We start from the raw sequence: 18,537 nt of genomic DNA, 5'->3' as shown, positions 1-18,537 counted from the left end.
TCTAACTTTCTAAATTTCCCCTACCTAGTCTGGCATTAACAGTAGGTTATTCAGATATATAAACTCAATGAATGCAAATCTGCCACAACGTGATTCGCTAATTCGATCTGTTCTTGATAGGCCTAATGGTTGTTCTGTCCTGAGTTTACGGAAAACACAGGCTGCAGCTGCGCCTGCAGAGGGAGCAAACTGACCTACATATTCTCTGAAGTGACCTACTTTTACTATCACGTCTACTGATGGAAGTGAAGTTCCTTCAGTTTGTCTTAATTCAAGCCTACGGTATGTTTCGGGTGTTCTTTCTTCATTTCTAATTCTAGCGCTATAGTTTATAGTATAGTAGTATAGGTTTCTATAAAAAAAATCATTAATTTCCGAAATGTAATTGTGGTCGCCAAGAACATAAATACAATCATCACAGGACATACAATTAGCCTATACATTTCCCCGAGGGTTTTACAACATTTTAGAGATGCAATGTTCTAGCCTTTTCAGTTTTCAGTAAGTTTTTAATTATTTTGTCATGATGCGTTTGATATTACTATTATTGTATGATATGCGGAAATTATTCTAGACCGACAACTGGCGCAACTTTCTCCTTATGTTTGATATGTAAAATGAAGAGCGGTCTAGTACGTACTTTCAGTGTAAATCGTATCATTTCTGAATCGATCTCCCTTTCTCAAGCTGGCTGGATTAACAAGTACTCTTGTCCATAATACCCAGTGGAATTGGTGCTGGATACTTTCCGCTTGCTATTGCCGCGCACTGACAGACCCGCAGGCAGAGCGAAATAATCATCATAACCGATTTTAATAGTCAGTCGGCAGTCAGCTGGCGGTAACCGTTTTGTTGCTTAGTTTGTCCGAATGGATGGTGAACTGTGCATTTCTGCATTGTAGGCTGTCCATAAGTCATTTCTTAATTCTCTGTTGGTCTGATCGTGCTGACACTGAAAGCGCTCTTATGTTCATTAATGTTAGAAGATTGGCCACTTCACAAAAGACGACTGTTCTTTCTCCTCATATATTTAGGTGGAGATTTAAACAGCTGGCATATAACCGGCTGTACGTGCTTCATTGGTGAAAAAGCACGATGTCTGCTGTTTCTGTTTTGAATGGGGGAGACGATCTGGAGGAAAGCCCATTCAAATGCCACTCTCTTAAACTTCCCTTAGTTTTACTATTAATATGCCGTTGACTGCAATTATCTCCACAATATACAGAGTGGGGTCATTGTCCTGCTGTAAGGTGAAGTAACGTTCAATACTGCCATCAGTAACTCTAATTAGCAAATAATAATATACTTTATTTATATAGTATATTTCATATAAGCAAGTGCAATGCAATGTGATGTTCAAAAAAAGCATAGAAAATGACATGTAAAATATCGAATAAAATAAAAAAGAAGGGGGGGGGCTTAGGACTGATATTTCCCATGTTTCTACCCTTCTGTTTACTATGTAAAGCGTCTTCGTGACAGTCTACTGTGAAAAGTGCTATATAAATAAAATGTAATTGAAATTGCGAAAAAACTATTAGTTAAACTAAGCTGAACCAGTCTTTCCCTATTTTATTTGGTTTGAAGGGAGCTTGACTTATAAATGAACCACTTGTGAATTACCTCCTTAATTTATGAATCAATTAATAAATTAACCCTTTGAAGAGTAGGTTTTTTGTAATGTTTCTTCAAAGTCTGCTGTAGTACTCCATTGCTTTCAGTTCCAGTACTGATTGTTACATCAGCATTAGAATGTTCAGTTTGGAATGGGGGAAAATTCTACTCCTTAAATCGATGGATTCTTTCCGTCTCTATAGCAATAAAGCCTCTTGAAACGGGGAATTGAATTGTTTGCAAGAGCTTCAACGTTTCAGTGAGCTGACGTGTGGTGACGGGCACAGATGGGCAGCAGAGTAGCATCATATAACCTGGTTTAATCCCCTGGGAGAGTGACTTATATCTCCTGGATTATGTGTCTTCTTGTCCCGTCCTGCAGCATGACTGCCTCGCACCTGTGCTGGCTAATGAGCTCCTTACGGGAGCCGCTGTCTGCCGTGGTAGCAGCGACCTATTGGGTGGGAGATGGTTCAACATTCGTCTTTCTCACACAGGGTAATCCTGGAAGAACCGCCCGAGTGAGGCGCAGTCATGACGCACCGGACCATCCACCTGTTCCGGAAGGGGCTCCGTCTCCACGACAACCCGTCGCTGGTGTGGGCGCTGGAGTCGTCGGCGGTGGTGTACCCGGTGTTCGTGCTGGACCGGGCCTTCCTGGACGGGGCGATGCGCATGGGGGCGCTGCGCTGGCGGTTCCTCCTGCAGAGCCTGGAGGACCTGCAGACGCGCCTGGTCGCGCTGGGGTCCCGCCTCTACGTGCTGCAGGGCGGCTACGAGGCCGGGCTGCGGCAGCTGGTCCGCCGCTGGGGCGTCACGCAGCTCACCTTCGACACCGAGGTGGAGCCCTTCTACGCCCGGCTGGACGACAGCCTGCGCGCCCTGTGTGAGGAGCTGGGCGTGCTCGTGCACTCTGGCGTGGCACACACCCTCTACGATGTCAGGAGGTGCGTCTCCCCTTCGGCCACAGCAAACAAACAGGCCTTACCGCTTACCGAAATGTTCTTTTTTTTCTTGACTATATAATGTGGGGGAAAAAAACGAAGCCAAATATAGTTCCCAATAATTCTTTTGAATTTCACTGCAAGGTAAATGATGTCAAGAAAGCATAAGCGTTCATTCAGAAATTTTTACTCATTCTGGGGTTTTACTCAAATGTACTGTGGTGGTGCACATAATGACATAGGATACAGTGCACTCAACTGTTGTGTAGGCCAGAACCTGGAGGAGAGCAGAATTTGACAGGCACCTGCGAGAAGAGGGTCACAGAGCACTGTCTGCCAGCTGACATATGTTTGTGCTTAAAGGGAAATACCGCAGGAGTGCTTGAACTTGGTTAAAAGGACAGTGGTATTTATACGCTGTTCAGTACAAACTGAAACATTATAGTCTTTCAAGTCGAGTGGAAGGTTATCCACATGTGTGCATGTGTGCATGTGTGAACACCTGCAGGTGGCTGGGTGATTGAGTGAGGGTATGTATACGTTTGTGTATTAAAGATTGTGTGTGTGTGTGCGTGTGTGTACGTTTGTCCATTAAAGTTTGTGTCTGTACCTTTGTGTATTAAAGTGTATGTGAAGTAAAAAAGGAGGGGGGTGTAGTCTGTGTCTGTCCCTCCCCTGACCTGTGTTGTTCCTCCAGGATCATCAAAGCTAACGGAGGGGAGGCCCCGCTGACCTACAAGAAGTTCCTCCAAGTGCAGTCCATCCTGGGAGAGCCGGACAAGCCAGCGCGGGAAATCACACCGCAGGACTTCCAGTAAGCACACAAAGAGGGCCAGAGGCAGGATGCTGTCAGCTTTTTTCTCTTCTCTGCCCAACTGTAGCTGTGTCCCGATTCTGCAGCATTCTCTGTAACCTCTGCTGGGTGCAGACTAACAAACGCATCCCCCAAGGTGTGTGCACCTGGGCATCGCTTCTCCTCGCGCTCCTATCCACCACCTGCTGAGCTACGTCAATGACGGAAGACTATTTGTGTTTTCAGAAATGCAGTTGGCAGGTGTGCGGTTCAGTCCATGCATTGGATCCTTCCTCATTATCAACTTGTATATACTTATGAAATATTTTTAACCACTGGATACTCAGTATGTGGTTGAAATATACCAATTAAATTGTATTTGTATAGTATTTTTTACAATACAGGATTGTCACAAAGCAGCTTTACAAAGAACCCAGACCTGAGACCCCCTCAGAACAAGCCCAGGGCAATAGTTGCAAGGAAAAATTACCTGACTAACAGGAAGAATCCTTGAGCAGGACCGAGCTCAGAGGATCAACCAGGATTACTGTATTGTTGCGCAATATTACTGATGTTTCCAACAAAATATTGAGTACTATTACAAATTGAATTAAACTATTTCCATGGTTTTAGTTACACATTTAGAATGGAAGTGTTTTCTTGCTCATTTCTCCAGGGCCAGTAAGTTGTTCGATAAATGTCATTTTTCACAGTGCAGCGGCAGGTTTGCCCTTGGCTCTGTGTAATGTAATCAGGCTGAGTAACCGTGGGATCTGGGCTGATTGGCGATTGTAGCTTGGCAGCGGACGTGACTGCCCTGGCCTCCCGGTGCGCTGACGGTGCTAAAGCAGCAGATGCTCTGAGCCTCCGGGTAGCGTGTGCTGTGTAAACAGACCCGCATGTGACTGTACAAACGCGGCTGGGAGGCGCAGACAGCCAGCTGCGCAGCCAGTAGGATCCCACAGGCACCTGCGAGAAGAGGGGGTGCTGACAGCCCCCCTCATCGCCACCACGAAAAGTAGGGTACTGTGCTTCTCCGAGTGAAAGCATGAGTGAAGGCCCTTATCTCCCACCCAGAGAGAGATTCGATCAGCAGTATCTCATTATGGCTGCTTTCTGCGGGGAACTGCTGGAGTGTATTTTTTTTTTTTCCTGGCTTTACAGAAAACTGTTCTACTGGCTTCAGTCAAGGTTTACAATGCAGCAGTAAAGACTTAATTTACCAGTCCAAGATATGTGCATCTCCCCTTGAAGATGGCTTCCAAATTGGATTAGCCACTGAGAAATCTTTGTGCAGAACCCACTCCTTCTCTGAAGATATTTTCATGCCTTTTTCTTTGGCTTTTTGGTGGAATAAATGAGAGAGGCCATGGTAACCATTCTCTTTCAGGAAGTGTAAGACTCCCATGGAAGAAGGAAATGAAGAGCAGTATCGCGTTCCAAGTCTGGAGGATCTTGGGATTGAGGTGGACCTGGAGGTCTTGTGGCCCGGTGGGGAGAGTCATGGACTGAAAAGACTGGAGAAGCATTTGGAGAGTGAGGTAGAGAATAAGCACTGTGGCATTGGGTCACAGAGTGCATGAATGCAGATTATTGGCAGTGCAGTTTTTTTTATTACATTACCTCTGGGAGTTCATAGGTCTAGGATATATTAATATATTCCACAGTTTGCATAAAATAAACAGTCTGATGAATATGCAGATGTATAAAGCTTGTTTGAAATTGCTGCCAACTTTGCATGTGGTTGAGGAAGGAAGTTAAATGTGGGAAAACGTTTATGTCTTTGTGATGTACGTGTCAGGGTTGGGGTGAGAACTTCTCCAAACCCCGCACCATTCCAAACCCGCTGTTACCGAACACAACAGGCCTCAGTCCCTACTTCAGCGTGGGCTGTTTGTCTGTCCGTTCCTTCTACTACAGATTGTCCAACATCTACGCACAGGTGAGCTGCACTCATGCAAGCATCCATATCACCATCCAGGTGTATAGTGGCTAACCAAGTTCTGTTCATTTCTGTTCATCAGTCTGAAACCACACTGTCCCCTGGTCTATAGACAGAAAAAAGAATGTCTGAGACTGTTTTAGCACAGCAGTATTATGCTTTCAGAGTTTGGTGGGTGTTCCTAACATAGGTGTTTGCATGAGGAGTTAATTGCACTGTGTGTGTTTGCCTACCCTCTGCAGTCCAAGAACCACTCCTTGCCCCCAGTATCACTCCAGAGACAAGTGCTGTGGAGAGAATTCTTCTACACCGTTGCGTCTTCCACCCCCAACTTCACCAAGATGGCCGGCAATCCCATCTGTCTCCAGATCGGCTGGCACGAGAACCAGGAGGCGCTGGAGAAGTGGAAGGAGGTGAGTGCTGCCCAGAGTAAGCAAGGCTCTGGGTTGGAGATGAGCGTTGTGCTGTGGAGGCCTCAGAAGCTCACCTGCTGTCCTGGTGCTGCCCTCAGGCCCGGACGGGCTTCCCCTGGATCGACGCCATCATGACCCAGCTGCGGCAGGAGGGCTGGATCCACCACCTGGCCCGGCACGCCGTGGCCTGCTTCCTGACCCGCGGGGACCTGTGGATCAGCTGGGAGGAGGGCATGAAGGTACGGAGCGGCAGGGAGGAGAGTATATGAGTACTGAGGAAGTGAGGAAGAGAGGGGAGTATCTGAGTAGTGAGGAGGTCAGGGGAGTATCTGAGTAGTGAGGAGGTGAGGAGAGTATCTGAGTAGTGAAGAGGAGGAGGAGGAGGAGGAGGAGAAAGGAGGGTATATGAGTACTGAGGAGTAGGAGTACTGAGATGGGCATTGTGAGTCTGTGCTCTACATTGGTCCTCTGCACTGTATGCAGGTGTTTGAGGAGCTCCTGATGGATGCAGACTACAGTGTGAACGCAGGGAACTGGATGTGGCTGTCGGCCAGCGCCTTCTTCCACCAGTACACCCGCATCTTCTGCCCCGTGCGCTTTGGGCGCCGGACCGACCCCGAGGGACAGTACATCAGGTGGGAGATTACTGCCCTCTTCACCCCTTAGTGAGTTTGGGTTCATATCCACACTCGTGAGTTTTAGTCTAATATTTATTCAACTTTAAAATCATATTTCTATTACTTTTTTGCTTAAAAAATACAAAATTATTGCCAAAGATAAAACGTATTGAGATAAGACCCTGTTAACCTTGATCAGGTGTTAATGTGGGGGCTGTCACATCAGCTGGGATTCAGTTAATTGTTTGGGTCACCTTACAGGAAATATCTACCAGTGCTGAAGAACTTCCCCTCCAAGTATATCTACGAGCCGTGGACTGCTCCGGAAGAAGTGCAGCTGGAGGCTCGGTGTATAATCGGTATGTTCAACAGCATGCTTTTCTCATATTTACTCCCAAGATTTTAGCACAGAACTAGTAGAATAGTAATGAAAGGAGGTTACTCATCGCACTTGTCCCTGTGTTCGATTTGCACTTCATTGTATGTCGCTCTGAATAAGAGTGTCTGCTAAATGCCTGTAATGTGGGTGGGATGTTATCTGGTTGCCCTCTATCCTGCCCCCACTCTGCTGAGTTTATTACTTTATGGCTTGGGAAGAACAGCTCACATCATACACATAACTACACATAAGAAGAATTGAGTGCTTGTCGTCATCCATCCTAGAAGCCATTCGTTCGCTAAACAAGTTGCAACAATATGTGATAGGTTCTCTGCGGTTATAACAGGCTAAGTTGTGTACTCGCTTTGTGAAAACAATAATATTTAGTATCCTTAAACGTCAAGAAACTAACCAAGCTAAATCAGTTAGCCATGTAGCCTCTGTCTTTCTTGCTAGGTAGCGTATGCCTGCTTCATACAAAGCTGTTCGCTATGTGACTGGACAGGACAGGCTAGGTCAGCTTCAAACAGGGTCAAAGTATAAACAATTTGAACCCTGATGGCGCTCAACATGGCTTTATTTTGAGCTGTGCGCTACACCAGATTTGGCGTTGCTGCCAAATCTAGCTTGCCAACTCTCCCTCCATCGGAATTTAATGGCTTGAGGCTTTGTCGAGAGTTTTGACACTGATCATGCTGCTTTAGGGAACTTTAAGAAGTAGATTGCCATTTCAGCTAAGTCAGTTCTGCCTTTCCCAGTTTCCACCTTCCAGTTGTGCACCTCTGAGGGTAAGGTTCTCCCTCCCTTTAGTTTTAAGAACATAAAATCCGGGCCTTCCTTGACTTGGATGGCTTATTCACCCCGACACTTACAGAAAGTCAAGGTAGTGGACATTTGGGGGCTGATCTTCTGTTGGTGTCACACAGAGGATTTCGACATGCATGTAATTTCTACATTTTCATCAGGGATTTCAGGAAGATTCAGCTTCGGGTCTTTGGACTGTCCTTTCACTTTTGTGGGACGTGTGGGAGACACCCTGGGATTTGGCACTTTATTTTCTCTTGAGGCTGTTACTTGTCTTATGTATTCTTTGTTTAAGGTATTTGACCCTCATCTTCAGATTTAGACGTTCTTATATTGTAACTTAATAAAATCTTTATTTAAATCAGCTTGTGAGTTGTGTATCTTGATAAAGGTTGATCCAACAGGTTCTATTGAAGAATTTAAACAAGGGTGTTGATTGTTAAAATTGTTGGATTCGGAAATATTTCCCCTTAAACTTAACTTCCCCAGACACTATTCTTTGCCTCAGAAAGTTACGATCAGCAAAAAATATGTTCAAGTTGCTGTAATCTTCCAGTTGCCAACTGTATCAGAGGGCACGGTGTCAGAGTTAGATAACATGTACTACATGGATGACCGCAACATGTTGTCATGTTTTTCTGTATCGTTATTGATGGCCTTTGTAGCATGATGTTCTGTTCTGTTCTGTTATTCATGTGCTGTTCTCACTGATGACTGTGAGTGGCAATAGTGTTGTTCAATGGCTAGGGAACTGGATGTATTGCTTCTAATGGACTTATTACAGGACGTATTAAAAGTTTCAGATTCAAGTTGATGACACTGTACCCTTGAGCAAGGTACTTGACCTAAATTGCTTCAGTATATATCCTGCTGTGTCAGGGGATACTGGGGTGGGGGTGTAGATCTATATCTCTGGATAAGAGCGTTTGCTACATGCCAGTAATGTCTTGTAAATGTATGTAGTCTAGAGCTTCACAAAGTCTGTTTGGGGGGGATCATTGATATAGCAGTTCACAGCATTCGATGAGTTGTTAATTGAACTATGGTTGTGAAACTGGGTATAACAGGTATTATGCCTGAGGTGATGGTAGTTTGAAATGATAGATGAAAGTTCTGTAAAATGACTCTAACATGGCAGCATCTAGACTAGTGGCTAAGGTGCTTGACTGGGATCTGGAAGGTTGGTGGTTCAAGCCCCATTGTAGCCGCAATGACATTTTGTTGGGCCCTAGAGCATGGCCCTTTAGCTTTATCAACTGTAAGTCGCTTTTGACAAAAGTGTCCGCTGAATAACTGTAATGCAGTGGACTCCTGAATGTTGAAGGTGTAGACACCTGGTTACCATACCTTAAAGGAAAACGCCAACATTTTTGTAAATATACCTTATTTCCGACCTCCCCTCACTGGCTCAATTATGTTAGCATAACCTGTTATCTTAGCATAAAGACTTAAGCCTATCGGAGTCAGTAGCCTACCTCCTTCAAAGTGAAGAAATACACCTTACAGCAACTCTGAAGCTGTCTTATTTACACAAGGTATCATGTGTATTTAAAATACACATTGTACCTTCATATAGACATGCATAAACAGGGACATTGGCATATGTAAAACCTGAATCCCTTTGTAAATATGAAAAATAAGCATGGAAACTGGGTAATGCGTGTGCCTAATGATCTCTGTGAATTACAAGGTTGGGTGGACCAAATACTTAGGGGTTCTCATGAAGCCCTAATCTAGTTTAATCTCAAATGTACCTTAGCACTCCACTATACACACCCATGTATGTATGGTAAGGGTGTTTCTCTCTGTGTGCAGGGAAGGACTACCCCCTGCCCATGGTGGACCACGTAGAGGTGAGCCAGAGGAACATGTGCCTGATGCGGCAGCTCCGGAGTGAGCAGGAAGGCACCGCCCAGCTGACCCGAGGTCAGTCGAGTTCACCGCTCTGTCCCAGTCACAACAAGCAGCATCCTCCAAAATGAGCTCTCTTAACCCTTAACGCTGTGAGGTGTGTGATTAGATGGTTCTTCACTGAATGGTCTTATGCTGACGTAACACTCACTACTGGACGGAGTGAGAGAGTTCTAGAACGCTGAATTAAAACTTTGAAAAAACGTTTAAAAAAAACCTGCTCCTCAAAGGGTTAATGTCTGTGATTGTTGATGAATGATTTTAATTGACTGTGGATGCTCAGGTCAAAGTAAATAAGTAGTTGTAAAGCAAGTAGGTGATTATTTGGTACTCTAGAGACTGTTATGCATGAAACTCCCAGGTGATCCCCCATTCTGATGGTTGATGTGAACATGAACTGAAGCTCCTGACCCGTATCTGCATGATTTTATGCACTGCACTGTTGCCACAAGATTGGATGATTAGATAATTGCATGAATAAGTAGGTGTACAGGTGTTCCTAATAAAATGCTCAATGAGTGTAGACCTTTTGGTCTCAGGCCCAGCATTGACACCAGTTGGTGCTTCACCTACATATTAAATTCATTAAATGTTTTTTTCAGTAATGGTGCATTGTGCCCTGTGCCGTAAACAGATGTGGCCGACGACCCAGTGGAGATTGGCGTGAAGAGGGAACACCAGGACCACGGCCCCTCAGAGGAGAGAACCAGCAAGCACTTCAGTCCTGACGGAGACCATAAGACCCAGGTCTGCAGCTGGGCCTCAGACCCCATCCGTCTGCCTGAGCTCAGTGGAGAGGTCATGAGACCGAGAACGGTCACATGACATGACATGGAGAGTGGGGTCACACAACTCAGAGGAGAGGTTGTGTGTCTGGGATTGGTGATGTGACACGGGGAGGGCTCACAACTCAGTGGAGAGGTCATGTGACTGGGTTCGGTCATGTGATATGTGACATGGGGAGAGGTCACACACCCTGCTCCTGTGGCAGGTGGGACCCAATCCCAACCAAACATGGGCTACTGAAAACCTTCATACCACTCCGCTAAAAAAATCATCATGACTTAACCAGCCACGCACTTGAAAAATAACGACAACACGTGAGAGACAGACTTTGAAGCTGAGGAAATGCATGGTGTGCATTGAAATGTTCTGCCTGTTCTGTTATGCTTGCATAATGCCTTCAACTGAAGACGTTTTATTTTGGTATGTGTAGTTTCTTGTAATAATCATACTACCTCTAATGTTGTCAGCTGTATACAGACAGTGGTACAGGTGGCAATAGCCTCTTTTGAAGGACCAGAAGGACCACATGCATCACAGTGCTTCCTTTTCATAAGTAGTCCCACTCATCCTGCCATACTTCATGATTAGGGTGGATGTTCTCTGTGATTCCCATGTATATCTGATGTGAACCAATATATGCCTTTTAAATTAATATTGTCTTCTAAAGCCTGTGATTCACATTCACTCATAGCAAATGTTTTGCTGGGTTTTAACCTTTTTTTATTTTAATACGAGGGCACTTAATAGCGATAAAATAACCATGGCATTTTGATGCCATGTGATGTTCTGGTAATGCAGTAATGAGTTGTATGGGACCTTGGTCCATATGAAAGAAGATGCTACATGCCAAGGGTATAAAAGGTTGAAAATTAAAAAGGAAACTGATTTTCCAGTTGTATGGTCCTTATTCTTCTTTAGGAAAATGGGACACGGTGCATTGAAAGTCCCATCACCATTGGTCATATCCTGATGACAAATGATTCAGGAATCATTCAAATGAAAAATAAAAAACTCTTCTGCCATGTCATGTTTTATCCTTATTTGGTTTAGTAACCTGGCACTTTGGTATATCTGACAGAAATAAATTCTGAACAAGATTTTTTTCTGTGCTATCTGACTCTTTATATGAAAACAAAAAATTGACTGCTTCTAATGGCAAAAAGCCCTACTCACAGCCTGTGGAGTAGTTTGTAAGTGAACTGTTGGTCTTATGCAATTCTCCAAGGTGTGGATGGGTGCTTGATCTCTGCCATGGCACATCTCAGCTGTTGTCCCTTTTATGTGTAAATAAAAATTAGTTATATATCATGCAGTCATGCACTATGGAGCTTCAGTTAATGTTCACATCAACCATCAGAATGGGGAAAAAATGTGATCTAAGAGACTTTGACTGGAATGACTGTTGGTGGCAGACGGGATGGTTTGAGTATCTCAGAAACTGCTGATCTCCTGGGATTTTCATGCACACTAGTCTCTAGAGTTTGCAAAGAATGGTGCAGAAAATAAAAACAAATCCAGTGAGCAGCAGTTCTGCTGACAGAAATGCCTTGTTAATGAGAGAGGTCAGAGGAGAATGGCCAGACTGGCCAAAGCTGACAGGAAGGTGACAGTAATGCGAATAACCACACATTACAACAGTGGTATGCAGAAGAGCATCTCTGAACACACAATGCATCATAACTCTAGGCTACAGCAGTAGAAGTCTAAAAAAAGAAGCCTAATAAATACCTATTAAAGTGCTCACTAAGTATATATAATTTATTTAAAGCACCATTTTGAGGCCGTTGGGTAGTAATGCATCCTGTCCAATGTGAACTTTGTTGTTGACCAAGGCATATGGACATTATGGGCTCCAAATCAATCGAACTAGAAGTTAAGAACTCCAAAACTTTCCTTTCTTGTGAGGAAATACGAGTTCATTCTTTGCGTATTTTTTCCTGAAGCCTGACATATAAATGACGTGGCTTTGAACTAATGTTTGAAGGAGCAAGGGCATTGTCTTTACTTCTTTTTCTTCCATCTTTTCCTATTCTCTTGCAATGGGTGGAGCTAGGGGTGAGAAAAGGAAAAAGAAAAAGAAAAAAGAGGAGAAAAATATGGAGGGTTTCAGTAGGATTGTCATAGTCTCACCGTGCAGCACCAACTTCCCCTGGACTGCAGAGTGAAAACTAGACGCTGACATCTTGCACTTTGGAGAATGTATGCTTTCCTGTACTTTACTGAATTGAAGGGAGTATGTTGCCTGATGAGTTTGGCATTCCGAAATGGACAGAAAATTAAAAGCTTACTGCCGTTTTACTGCTTACGGCAATGGTCACGGTACAAAGTTAAGTAATGTATGGTGAGACCACATTTTACTAAAAATAATATGTTATCACAGAGGTTGTTCTGTTTGGTGTAGAAAGAAACCCTTTGTGACTAATGACAAAGAAGTATTATGTTTATTAAAGCCCATGCTGTAACCTCATACATTGGCCAATTTGCAAAATTTCAACCGATTGGAGGAATTGAATTCAAGGCATTTCCAAACCTCCACTAAGGACACTAATGAGTTTTAAGAAGTGCATAAGTACATAGAAAAGAGGCTATGGCCATATATCCAATCACATCAAATGATATAGCTCATAACACACCGTATTTTACAGTGCATCATCATTATTCTTACTTATTTAAAGTGGCATAGTAGATGGAACTATTGTCCATCACACGGCTCCAGTGCATCTACTGCATCCCTTCCTCTATGAAAACTTGTACTGTAGGAGCTCTTGAATGTTTGGACTGGGCATACTGTAGGATCGGTGGCCTATGATGTGAACAACAGCATACTTGCTGAGGGATATCCCTGTACAGGGCTAGCAGTGGAAAGGTCATGATGGCCTGTATTATAGCATTTAAACACTTCTGTGTTCGGTTCAGTCTGTGCATGTCTGTGCATTGAAGCTAATGCTACTGTACTGGCCGGTGATCAGCTGTGTCACTGACTCTTACAATCAAAGTCAGTGCCTCATTTTTCTTCATGTTGCCAGTTGGTTTCCTGCATTCTAATGACCCTCATAAGAGCAAAATCATGCATTGGCACAGATGTTCCTGTAAGATTTGTCAAACCAGTCCTTCACTCTACAGTGTATGTCAGTTTAAATATTATCTTAGCCCCTATAGATACATCCTGCAGCCGTTGGAATAATGACATGCCCTGAGGACTCCCTGGTCATTGCTGAGGAGATCCTAGTCCATCTGTCTGATTATGCGGATTGGCTGGTGAAGGGGGTAGCACCATTGCCTCACAAGAAGGTCTGGAATTCAAATCCAGGCTGGGCTAAAGTTCTGTGGAGTTTGAATGTTCTCCTCTGGTTAAGCCGGTTTCCTTCCACAGCCCAAAGACATGCAGTAGGTTAACTGGTTAACTCAACATTGTATGAGTTAACCCACAAGTATGTGTGTGCAAGTAAATGGTGTGTGTGCCCTGCGATGGATTAGTGATCTGTCTAGTGTGTATTAGACTTTAAACAGGCTTTGAACAGGAGCCTTGGACTGTCCCGTCTAGACTCAACAAGTTAAAGGGATATGGGTGTTAAAATATATTTTGCTGTGACCATTTCCTGTGCAAGGAATTTGTAACGCAAAATATGGATGCTACAGCAATGCCTGATCATGTTTGCTATTGTATGGACGTTGATATACCAGAAGAATCACTAAATATAAATAGATGTTTTTTGTTGTTGTTTTGGAGGTTTTCATACTCATACTTCGGGCTCAGTAGTGGACATTACTATTGGATTTCTTGTTGAATATAAATTAGTTGAGAAATGTATAAACAACAGAAACTTCATATAGGTACAACGTTTGACACGTCTGAAGCTCTTGCTACAGATCTGTGCTTAGGGGGAGGGGGGCCCAGCGCTGACTCGAAAACAGTTCAAGGTGACGCAAGATCCGGAGGTAGACAACTAGCGCTGTGGAAGCAGGCAGCGCCACGTTGGCAGAACTGATTCACTAGAACTCTTAACGTTAAAGTTTTGCGGTCCTCGCATCTTTTCTCCAAATGTGCTGTGTCGATGTTAAACAATAGGGAACGATTGCTTGTTTAAAACATTGCAGATATTATTCACGTTTCGTTCGTGTTATTGCCTTGTTGGGGTTGAACGGAGTTCGTATTCCAACGAGAGAAGCGTTGCAATCATCTGCCTCAGGTGCAAACATAATCTAACGTTAGAGGTATCAAGAAAGTGCTGGAACAATGGTGAAGGTAAGAGTTCGCTGTTTTTTTCTCGTTTCACACCAAACCATCGCAATCTAACTTTCTCTGAAAGTAGCTAGCGTTAGAAATGTGTGTTGCATGTGTGTTCCAAGTGCACTCAAAATCATTTTTTACGAAATTCCATGTAACAGCAACGCAGTGCAAATGCAGCCAGCTGTAACATTTAAAATGTAGGTTTAACGTTATATTAACGGTATCTCCAATGATGGCTAGCTCGTTTTTAATCATAATTACGTCTTTAATATCAATAAATACGTTATCGACCATTTCATTGAACTGTTTTAACTGTATTGCTGTTTTGCAACTTTGTTGGCAATGGTAGCCCAATTATTTAATTCCCTTGTTTACGATCAAGTAACTATAGTAGGCTACGCGTTATATTAATTATCCATACAGTGTAGGCTAATTTTAATGCAGGAATGGTTGAAATTTCCAATTGCAATCACACTTTAATGTCGTTTTTAATATGCTAATTAGGTAGGCCTTTTGAACCCTTCTACTTTGCACATCTGGATCAGAATAGTTGCCAGTGCTGTTTTCTCTGGAAACGCTAGTAGCCATTATTGGTTTAAGTTACAAGGGGCTTTTATAGGTTAGGCCTGCTTTCATTGTTTCTAACATTTGCAAAACGTTAAATAAACGTAAAATAAAATCCCGTAATTTATAGATATGATGTAACGGTTGCGTGTACATTGAACTGAGTAGCCTACGTGCTATTCCGTTTATCATTTGGAAAACCAGCTACTTGAAGCAACATTTGTTCAAATGCTGTACTGTGTCCTACATATACCAGTAACGTTACATAAAAACACGTGCACGTATTTGAACAATTAATCCGTTTATGAACATGTTTCTTCAAGATGAAACTCATGGGATACGGCCGCCTTCAGTGCCTCAGAGGCATAACACCAGAGCGAACAGCTCAACACAGGGTAAAAATAGAGGACAAAGAGCTTGGCAGACGGACGCTTAATTAGGCCTCTGTGAAGTCCCTCTTGGATATGTCACTTTTTGATTCTTAATCTTGTAGGCTACGCTGCACTTAAATATTCTGACACACAGAATGACGAGTTCGGGGAAAGAAGAAAAACCTGATTGCTAGTTTTGTTTATTTTGAGGAATCTTTTTGAAATGACAGCCACTGACTGCTTAGGCCTTGTGTTATCGTGACACATTATTCGAATTTATGAAACTAATGCAATTTATTTTATTCAACTTAACGTTAGAACGCCAACACCAACGCCAATTCCGAAACTCAGCAGGGAAGCACTTACGAGGAGGGGGAATCCGAAATCACCGCCAGCGAACCGTCCGGAGGTAATTATATCTATTCATTACGCCGGTGTCACCTCTCGGCACCCATACAGTATATATAGGCTATACATGTTTGTGTGCGTATGCGGGCCTATATATAGTCCTATATCCCCCCATGACCAATCATTTGTGCTCTGAAGGGTACAGGAGTCTCTGGTCTTACACGGGGGAAAAACATTCTATGCAAGAAACCTGCACTACAAAAATACTTTCACTGCAATATCTTTTTACCAAAGACACTTGCATTATGGGTTAAATAATAATAAAAAAAAACATTTCTTGGGAGGTTTTAGGAATTAATTATGGTATTGAGGGGGTATCATTTGCCACTCACATATTTTGCAAAGAAACGCATGCTATTGAGCATTATTATTTCCAGACTTCACCTTCTAGAGGGCCAAAATAATGATTCAGATGTTAGAGTTTTGAACATTCACAAACCTCTGCTGCTGTGGAAGTTCTTGCAGACTGTAAAGTTTGGTATGTGTGTCAATATTACTTGCTTGGCAGACAACATGCTATTCTCCAGAGATTTGCATAGTTTACATTCTTTTAATGTCGCCCAGTAGGATATTTGGATTTGGTTTCTTAAGTGGTTGGATTTGAGCACTGTGCCTTGATCAAACGTTCCAAATATAGCACACTGTAGGTCCATTTCAGTGGACTGACTACAGCAAAAGATACTGGGGTTTTTAAGCTAGTTTGATGTCTGTAAGATCTTTTTAGTTTTTGTTTTAAGAGCAGACCAGGGAAGCTTTGGGAATCGGCAGACCCATCCAGCTGGAACTGAGGCTGCTGTTACGCTGCCGCCCTGTAGCTGAGGTCTTCATTCTGTCGCTTCTTTCCCATGCATAGGTGATGACAAGGAGCACGCTGTTGCCCAACCGGGGATGATCTGGCGCGTAACGGGTGGGCTCTTCAACGTCACCAAGGGTGTGGTCGGTGCCACGGTGGGGGGAGTGGCCTGGGTCGGGGGAAAGAGCCTGGAGATCACGAAAGCAGCGGTGACGTCTGTGCCCTCTGTGGGCGTGGGCCTGGTGAAAGGGGGCGTTTCCGCCGTCGCGGGCGGCGTGTCCACGGTCGGATCCTCCGTGGCCAGCAAAGTGCCCTTCACCGCCAAACGGAAGGACAAAGCAGAGTGAAGATGAAGAGCATCCCAATTGTCCCTGAGCCATAAACGAAAAGACTGAAACTATCTCTGTGGACCAGCAGGTCCAAAGTAGACAGTCTTACTCCTCTGTGTATATATAAGCTTGTTAAGAGTGCCTTAGTCTATCTACTCTCCTGTTTGCCTTTTATTCAGTGTTGTTGTCGTGGCTGTGAAACTGCTTCGGCGTATTGCAGCAGTGCAGTTAACCCTTGCCGGAGAGTGGTATGCGATTTCAGAGGTCCCTGAACTTTCACTTCCTTAAAAAGCAGATCAGCCGTTTGCATCTGAGGGCAAATTAAAATGTACGGACCACCTGTCAGCACTCGCATCGATGTTGATGTCAAACATTTGGGTGCTGAATGAGTAACCAGAGCTTATGCAAAGACATTTTGAAGCTAATGTGACTGGTCCAACATAAGTCAGACCTAATATTGCCATTCAAAGTCAAGCCAATATTTGATAAAAGCAATCAGGTCTAGGCTGTTGCAAGCTCTGGTGTTCTGTTAGTTTCTATTGGATGAATGGTGTGGAAAAGCATTAGTCGGTACATGTTTCTTCTCTCAAGCAAAAAATATATATTTATTGATTTTGACTTAAGGGCTTATGACCTTCATCTGTCAGTTTACCTTTCTGAATGAATGTGAACATTTATATACAGACTGCAGTTTAATGCAATGACAGGTTGTCATTTAAGTACTGGTAGTCTGAACTGGGATGTGAGGGAAACTTTGAAGCGCATGTCCAATATTTGTATTTTCAAATGAATAAATATAATACACTTGAAAACCTAAGATTTTCCATATCTAATTTAAGGATGGAAAACGGGGTTTATTGTTTTGTGCCTGGCTAGGTAATGAAAGCAAATGCTTGATATGTGCATTTCCCACAGATATGGGCCAAAGCTCTTGAGTGTGATCCGATTGGTTGCGACAAATCCCATGGCAATTCCGAAGCTAATTTTTGGTTTCAGCCTGCGGTGGTGCCAGAATTCCAATCATGGGTGTACCAGAGAAATTTGTGGACCAGGAATGGGATGGTGTTGGATTGCAATCCGTGAGAGCTGGTGCAGATGTTTGGGTGTACCAGTCAAAAATTGGGTGTGCCTAGGACAACCAGGACCATTTCACCATTCGTATTAAAATAGGGTAAAAAGAGAGTGCCTGTCTCTGTTTGCAACCATTTTATTTTGAATTATGATAATTTACACACTTGGGTAGACATTTCTCTCCTGAAATGATGGACAAGGTGGCCAGACTGAAAACAAAAAGCAATATTTGCAATGTACAGCAGCAGAAATGAGTTTAATACATCTCTACATTGTACATGCATCGCAACCTGGCCTTAACATTTTGGTACATACAAATGCTCTTGCCATCCCTTCACAATGGTGTAGGCATTCCAAGGTGTTCCTGAAGATACAGGAACATGCCTAAATGTTAGTAGTCCAATGAGGACTGTTTTGACTCTCCTTGCTTGTGGCACGTTATGGAGTAAAATGGCATTTCCCATACCACCTACCACCGTGGAAGTTAGGATGGTCGGTTCTGGTTTTGCAGGACTGGGTAATTGCATGTAAGGGCAGTGATACTCAAGCTGTCAATGAGTTTTGTAT

At 43.5% G+C, this 18,537-nt stretch overlaps 2 protein-coding genes across 2 annotated transcripts; both read left to right on the top strand.

Annotated features, from left to right (window-relative positions):
- The first annotated feature begins 7 nt into the window (after window positions 1-7).
- cry4 (cryptochrome circadian regulator 4) lies at window positions 8-11,095 on the top strand. The gene is made up of 11 exons (XM_061219012.1): window positions 8-282; window positions 2,112-2,561; window positions 3,256-3,372; window positions 4,742-4,892; window positions 5,153-5,293; window positions 5,536-5,706; window positions 5,805-5,945; window positions 6,190-6,341; window positions 6,585-6,682; window positions 9,322-9,432; window positions 10,052-11,095. The coding sequence occupies exons 2-11, from the start codon at window positions 2,149-2,151 to the stop codon at window positions 10,240-10,242; spliced, it is 1,686 nt and encodes a 561-aa protein (XP_061074996.1). The 5' UTR covers window positions 8-282; window positions 2,112-2,148; the 3' UTR covers window positions 10,243-11,095.
- Window positions 11,096-14,067: 2,972 nt separating this feature from the next.
- Window positions 14,068-18,081, top strand: zgc:153675 (uncharacterized protein LOC768179 homolog). Its single transcript, XM_061220175.1, has 3 exons — window positions 14,068-14,449; window positions 15,688-15,778; window positions 16,631-18,081. The coding sequence occupies exons 1-3, from the start codon at window positions 14,441-14,443 to the stop codon at window positions 16,915-16,917; spliced, it is 387 nt and encodes a 128-aa protein (XP_061076159.1). The 5' UTR covers window positions 14,068-14,440; the 3' UTR covers window positions 16,918-18,081.
- Window positions 18,082-18,537: the final 456 nt, after the last annotated feature.

This window comes from Conger conger, chromosome 14 (genome assembly GCF_963514075.1).
Source record: "Conger conger chromosome 14, fConCon1.1, whole genome shotgun sequence".
Classification (NCBI taxonomy): Eukaryota; Metazoa; Chordata; class Actinopteri; order Anguilliformes; family Congridae; genus Conger; species Conger conger.
This window is presented reverse-complemented; position numbering and strand designations above follow the sequence as displayed.